The sequence below is a fragment of the Rhyacophila brunnea genome, unplaced genomic scaffold (assembly GCF_057557595.1).
Source record: "Rhyacophila brunnea isolate RB1 unplaced genomic scaffold, BYU_Rbru_1.0 scaffold_24, whole genome shotgun sequence".
Classification (NCBI taxonomy): Eukaryota; Metazoa; Arthropoda; class Insecta; order Trichoptera; family Rhyacophilidae; genus Rhyacophila; species Rhyacophila brunnea.
The window spans coordinates 5,585,753-5,593,283 of record NW_028232904.1 but is presented as its reverse complement, the minus strand read 5'-3'; the positions used below and the strand labels follow the sequence as shown (position 1 = coordinate 5,593,283).

General features: G+C 33.3%; 1 protein-coding gene across 1 annotated transcript; it reads right to left on the bottom strand.

Moving 5' to 3' along the window:
• Positions 1–682: 682 nt before the first annotated feature.
• LOC147068933 (uncharacterized) lies at positions 683–3,196 on the bottom strand. The gene is made up of 4 exons (XM_085951491.1): positions 3,182–3,196; positions 2,053–2,487; positions 1,325–1,421; positions 683–828 (listed from the first exon to the last, which is right to left on the bottom strand). The coding sequence occupies exons 1-4, from the start codon at positions 3,194–3,196 to the stop codon at positions 683–685; spliced, it is 693 nt and encodes a 230-aa protein (XP_085807617.1).
• Positions 3,197–7,531: the final 4,335 nt, after the last annotated feature.

The window sequence follows — 7,531 nt, the reverse complement described above, 5'->3', positions numbered from 1 at the left end:
TAACACCAGCACTGACTGATCTGAGAATGTACATTTGAGGCATGAGCTATTGTAATAGACAACAGATAACATGAACTCAAAATAAATCAAGGTCGATATCAAAGGATATAAGCAGTCACCGCATCGTCAAAAGATGTGAGGTTTGTATCCCATTTGGTTTAATTTAATTGTAAGGTTTTCCCTGAAAGGTATGTTTTCTGTATTTCAAAATAATGTATTTTTATTACCATTATAGTTTTGTCAAAAGATCCACAATAAGATAATCAAGATAACTTTGTACAACAAATTATTAAATTAACTCATTTTGAATCACAAATTCAATTGTAACAATATTTTCGCGGATGTGGCTGAAATTGAAGACTATTTTCAAATTCCGAAACATATCTCTACTTTGTCAAAGCCAAAACTCATCTCGAGTTATCCATCCCATGATAATGGAAAATAATATTCACATTGTATAATCCATCAGAAAGAATTCATCAATTTCATATGTTATTAAGAAAAGACATTTTTAAAGTATCATCGCGACGTATTTATTTATATGCTTTCATACACAATTTACACAAAAAGCTATTATTAATAGCTTGCTATATACAATAATCATTTACAGAGTTCAATGTTGGATAATCATAGTCAAAGCACGTTTGCGTTTTTCGGTGGGTAGGTATATTAATCATTTATTTTAATAATGTCCATAGTGTCCAGTGTGTGGTACTGCATGGATTGTTGGTCCGGTCTTCTTGACGACGGCGTTGAAGCCATTGACATCATCAGCGGTATAGTCCACGACGCGAACTGAACCGTCCGGCTCCACCAAGGAGTACTGGCCTGAATAGAAAACAATCAATATTATAATAACGTATTGGTATTTGACAACAGGACGGTGATCACGCGAGACTGTTCAAATAATATTGGTGAAGTTATAAAATTGAAAACTATAATCTCTTTTGATAAGTAAGTGTGTTTTTCATTCATTGTTTCATTCAACATTTGACGCACACATTCATTCATTTTGATGACATACATAATATAAATCGATTACGTTACCTATGGAATCTGTCTCGTATATACGGGACATTTAGCTGCCCTTATTACATTATATATATATTATGTACTATTATGTATTCAAAAAGTAAGAAGGTCATGGTTTGAGTTATTGGCTAATAATCCATCATACTTAAATAGTCTGCTACACCCTGACCATGACTTCGTACGAATACATAAAATAAGGGTCATTCTTGGAGTAGGATAAATATTTTCTTCCATATGTCCTTTATTTGGAAATTAGATCAACGACGTGCAAATATAATATATTTGTTCGTACCTTTGACAACGCCACCATCTCTGACTTCTTGTTGAGATTTCACATCTCCAGTGTGACCGTCTTTTACTCCATAATTATACGAGTATTTTGGATGAGCCTTTAGTATAAGAAAACACGAATTAATGCTAGTATTAACTCAGTGGAAAACCTGTCCATGGATGTACAAAATAATATCAAAATTCTTGTTAAGTATAAATAAATTTATGCTGGAATCTATAAAACGGATATCTAGAAACGTGTCTCATGTAAAATAACTGAATAAAATTTCCTGAAGTCCCAATATAATATTGGTAACTAATTCCAATATTACTCTTTTACCACTGTCAAGGTAATTAAAATAATGTTTTGATTATGCAAAAGTATTATTTTTACAATTAAATAATATAACGTACGAAGTCATCCCAATTACCAGAATATCTTCAAAAAACGCTCATTCAATCATTTTATTGCCTGAACTATCACACTATATTTTAATATAAGCACGTTTCTTTTGATTTATAGGCAACTATTTTTCACAGCGTAATTCGAATGACAGAAACATGATTTAAATTTATGTTATTCATCTGTCATCTGATTCAAATCTAAAAAAATTAAAAGGATATCTAAAATATTTAATTATTGTAGAAAATAAGTTAATTTATAGCACGATACAAAGCAGTGGAAGACATTTTATGAAAACCAGAATAGATTAACAATTTAACAAAAACATTTATATCTAGAATACTCACATAGTGATCTCCTCCATGTATTCCGTTTCCATAGCCATGCCCAACGCCTCCATATCCCAATCCATTAAGAGCCAAGCTGTTGTGACCGAGTCCATTGTAGCCTAATCCGTTGTACCCAAGTCCGCTATAGCCTAAACTACTGTGTCCCAGTCCATTGTAGCCCAAGCCGTTATAGCCCAGCCCATTGTAACCTAAGCTTTTGTATACTAGTCCATTGTAACCTAAGCTATTGTCGCCCAGTCCACTGTATCCTATGTTTTTGTGAGAGAGTCCCCCGTAGCCTAAGCTGCCGTAGCTTGAACCGCCGTAACCTAAATGATTGCCAGCGAGTCCCAGCGAATGGTGGCCAACGTCTCCTCGTACAATATTACTGTGCGATATTGCGACTCCGTGACCATTGCACACCGCAGCTAGTGCCACGATGCAGAAAGATAACTGAAATCAACATAACATGTGAAAGCAATGAGTTAATTTTGTGTGAGAAAGAATTTATATTTTTTTGGAGGTGATGATGAAGATTGAGTATTTAACCACTTTGTATGGGATCTTTTTATATTTTTATACAAAATTGACTAGTTCGGTAGCATCGATTTTATTCACATAATCCTTTCCATATTCGCATTTATGTATTATGTTTAATTTAAAATATTTAACTCAATGTTAGATTTATATTTCTTTTCGTTACGAACACAGATTTTTTTGACAACATACAAAATAAATAATTTGGGAAAATCTCAGAGAAATAGTACATTATATTTAAAAAAAAAATATGTTTTAGTTTATTTAGGTATTCTAAACAATGTTGCATTCTAAAATATTGTATATTATTGAATGAATAATAAAATAATTTAATTTAAAATTCTATATGTTGATATTACTTGCAAATATATAGGTACGTTATCAAAATAGATAAAACTGCTATAGAGACATGAATGTCTACTTACAACTGTCAATGACTGTTATTACATATTCGTTTTTTAACTGAATTATATATATATGCTTCTATTTATTAAACAAATCACTGGTATTTTTATAAGAAGACCTAGATTTTTATGAGTTGGGTTTATTTCGTATTTATTTTATATGCTACACTCACTAATAAGTATTATAATAAACACTGACGATTTACCTTAACGAACACCATTGTCACGCTTGTATCTATTGACTAAGCTGAAGACTTAGTTGAACCAATAACTTGGTAAAACTGATGCGTGTACTCCCTGAGGAGTGAGCTTATATACTCAAGCGATTGGTTTTCTGCTTCCGTTATTACAAGAATTTCTATCAGTTTAAATGTTAATAGCATTGTGCGTATAATGTGATGGGTAAAAATAATTTTAACTGGTGCATTTATTAACATGATTTATACCAACTTGAAGGACATATAGATATTAGTGGCAAAGACAATTAATTAAAGTGAGATATACTCTGAAAAATGGTATCTAGTAGGTAATATTATATATCTGGACACTAGGAATTCGCTTCACGATACTGTGTGGAAAAGGCTGGAGCAACATGCAACTCAGTTAAATTGATTCACATAATATTTGGTTACAAACAGATATCGCCTGTTCAATGGTTGTATCCTTCAATGGTTTACAGTTGCGAGACATGGCACCTTACCAAATGCGCTGCGAGAATGAAGTTGGCTTTAGTTAGCTTTCGAAAGTTCCTTGTTTAAACCGAAACATCAAATCAAAATATCCGATACTTACTTTATATTTGTCGACGACAATAATAGCGAGGAGATAAGAGAACAGACTATGCAGCTTCTCGTCATATCCAAGGTAATATGCATTATTGGATGAGTCATGGTGTCTAACCAAATGCGCGGTGAGAATGAATAGCAATTGGCTTTTGATTTACTGGGGTAGAATTAAAAATAAGGGTAGGCATTGAAAACTCCATTTGCTGCTTGAATTTCCAAGGTTTGTACACAATGGCCGAATAATTATTTTTGTATAACTTGTTCCTCCTTCTGATTGCGTCTCAAATTGGCAAACCTATAATTTTGATTACCTTTTTTTCCAGATATTTCGCATCTGGTATATCATACAAGATCCTTGGTTGCTTAATGGCAGAATGGTGTCACGCATAGTAGAAAATGTGTTAGATGTGATATGGAAATTATTGCAACCTATCTATATGACATCCCCAGATCAAGAGGTATTTGGTAGCAAATTGTTACCAGGCCGAATAAATACTTTTGTATAACTTGTTCCTCCTTCTGATTGCGTCTCAAATTGGCAAACCTATAATTTTGGTTACCTTTTTTTCCAGATATTACACCCACGGTGGCCGCGCGGCTTAAGCGTTGGACTATCACGCCGTGGGTCTCAGGTTCGAATCCTGTGTCTGGCAAGTACACATATTGTGCGAGTCAGGGTATGGACCTAATAGGTTGAGCAAGTGGCTGACATCCATTTCTCGTAAAAAACAAAATCTGTTATACAAACCTCTACTCTGTGGAGGCCCATATGATCCTATTTCGATCAGACATGGTCAAAATATCATACAAGATCCTCGGTTACTTAATGGCAGAATGGTGTCACGCATAGTATAAAATGTGTTAGATGTGATATGGAAATTATTGAAACCTATCTATATGACATCCCCCGATCAAGAGGTATTTGGCAGCAAATTGTTACCATTTAAAATGCCATTAAACGATCAAAAAGAATCTATGCCAACCTAGTTATTGATTAAGCATTTCCGTTGATGGAAAATGTTGTGCGTCCATTTCCGAATCAACAGGACTTTAGACTCTCGTACGCGACAAACAGTTGCGGCACTTGCTCTCACTGTACGAAACAGATTTACAAATCATTATTTTAATGCACAAAGAGCTCTTTCCTAACAAGCAGAGGCTGTAGAAAGTGGTCGTTTTTAGCTTATTGTTTGTTTTTCCATCTTTACCATCCTAGTAATTTAATTCATTTGCAATTTCCACCCATATTAACTCTTTAATTGTATTTTATGGTATAATATATGTGCTTAGTATCATATAAACACAGTGAACCTCGTACTGATTCAATCAATAATTCACTCATGTTGAAATTAATTTAGTTAAAAGCACGTACACAACCGGAAAATATTTCCGTCCAATTTATTTTTGACGTTTGATTGTTTCGTATTACATTTGAATTAGGAATTTCCCCGAAACACTGCTTGGTGTACTTTCTTTTTATTACTTTTATGGCTACAAAATGGAGGTATATTGATGAAGTAATTTAATATTATGTACACTTTGGATGTAGGTACTGTAGGGACGAATTTAAAATTGTGTATACACAACCAATAAGGGAGGGACTTGGATCACCGAGGTGGGTGCAAAATCATGGTTGCTATACAAGTTAACATATAACACGTTTTCTTTTATGAAATAATCGTGGGTATTGAGTATGTGCTTATAGCAGAATTTGAACCCATAACCTGTTTCACGAGCGGAAATTTTTCCAATCGACCATGTAACTGCATTTGATGTCTTACTGTGTAATATTTTGCCAACTAACTTTGAGACGGTCCAGCGGTATCAATATTTTTTCACACACCCTAGCGATTTATTGGTATGTTATATTTTTATCTTGAAGGTTGTCTTGTATCAAGCTTAATAATTATGTATGTACTTGAGTAGGTTTTCATAGAAATCATTTGAAATTTTCTAAATAAGATTCATTTGTTAATATATATATAATAATTGTAATATATCGCTCGATTCCAGTAATTGAATTCTTCGTGCATCGATTAGATAATTGTTATTATACTTAAATTCAAATTTATGGTAAAAAACAATGTAAGTATCTTAAATGCCATAGATTTAGATCAGTAAACGCTTTAACAAAACGGCTGAAATACGTCAATAATTGTATTTCCCATAATTGATATATTATTATGTTAGTGAAAATACATTGATATTGTATTTATGACAGTTTTAAATTTGGCAATACTGCTCAATGGACAGCTTCTTCTTTCAAATAATATTTTCTTTTGTTTTTTAAAATGATTTTTCTTCTCGTATCATTGTTGCACATTACAAAGGATTTATTGGTAAGTAATAAACATCGATATTATGATGTTATCCTTTTGATCCTAGGACTTCAACGTCAAAGGAGAGTGGGTGTTGGAGAGTGTGAGAAACAACTTCCTTCAGAAGGATGGCGTAAATCATGAGTGTCAAATGATTTTTCAACCGATTATACGTGACGCGTAATACCAAGTCATGGAGAAAGCTACGGTCGCTACTGTTCTGGATTCATTCTTTTGAAAACATTCTTTGCCCCTGATATATTTTACATTTTGTCAAAACTGTTTCGTGTAAACTTTAAAATTGTGTATATTTAAAAAAAATAGTATGTTTTGGATGTTTACTTCTGTTTTACGGTGCTTTTGTTTTATTTAAAAAAAAAAAAGTATTGGCGAGTATTAAAGTGCCCAAGAGTTGTGGAAAAATAAGAATATTACTCTGGATATATTTACATATCGACGTCTTCATTTAAATAAACAGCAACCTTTCATTGTATTTTCTCTGATCTAAGTTCATAATCTCTGCCATTTTGTTTAAAAATAGGTTCCTATTGTGGATCAAAATAAATTTTGAGGCAAATTGACACTGCAGTGTCATTTGATGTAGGTCAGTAATTTAAAACATTTTTGGATGGCAGAAGCCTTGAAACATTTTGTATAATCTCAAAGAACCACTACCTTAATGACACACTACAGTCCAGAGATATACATTACATAATAAACGCGTAAGTAATGACATACATAAGCAAAGAACTGCCTATACGAAAGCTCATTTCCCCCCCCTAACTGTAGAGTGTAGGTATTGTCAAGTTTTATGAAAGTAAGTATTTTCATAATTTTCTTCATTTTATTATTCCTGCAAGGCTTATCATAAACGGTTACAATAAAATAAAGCCCACGATGGCCGAGTGGCTTAAATGCCGGCCTATAGAGTCGAGGGTCCCAGGTTCGAATCCTGGGTCTGGCAAGTACACATATTGTTTTTCAATTTGTGTATGAGTCACAGTATGGACCTAATAGGTTGAGCAAGTGGCCGACATCCATTTCTCGTAAAAACAAAAATCTGTCAATACAAACCTCCACTCTGTGGAGGCCCATATGATCCTATTAAGATCGGACATGGTCGGAAAAAAATGCTTTAATATTAAGATGGGGAGAAAAAATAGAAAGGGGATTTGTAAACATTACACAATGTGTCTCCAGAGTATTGGTATATCCCTATCTTTTGGTATTGCAGCCCTCAAGCTATCCTCCTCTGATGGTAAAAGGCAATGTCTAGATTAAAGAGGTTTATGATCGATTAATAAATCGGCAAATCATAAAACTCGGTTAATAACGACGGCTTTACCCATTTTACATTGTAAACAAAACAGAAACACTTTTTTAAATAATGTCATCGCGATGCATTTATTTATATGCTTTCATACATAATTATTATCTAGGTCCTAGATGAATT

Bases quoted from the DNA above. Each gene is read 5' to 3' on its own strand.
- LOC147068933 (XM_085951491.1), bottom strand. The intron at 1,422-2,052 runs GTGAGTATTCTA...CTTATACTAAAG, and splicing joins TACATGGAGGAGATCACTAT to GCTCATCCAAAATACTCGTA. The intron at 829-1,324 runs GTACGAACAAAT...TTTTCTATTCAG, and splicing joins AGATGGTGGCGTTGTCAAAG to GCCAGTACTCCTTGGTGGAG.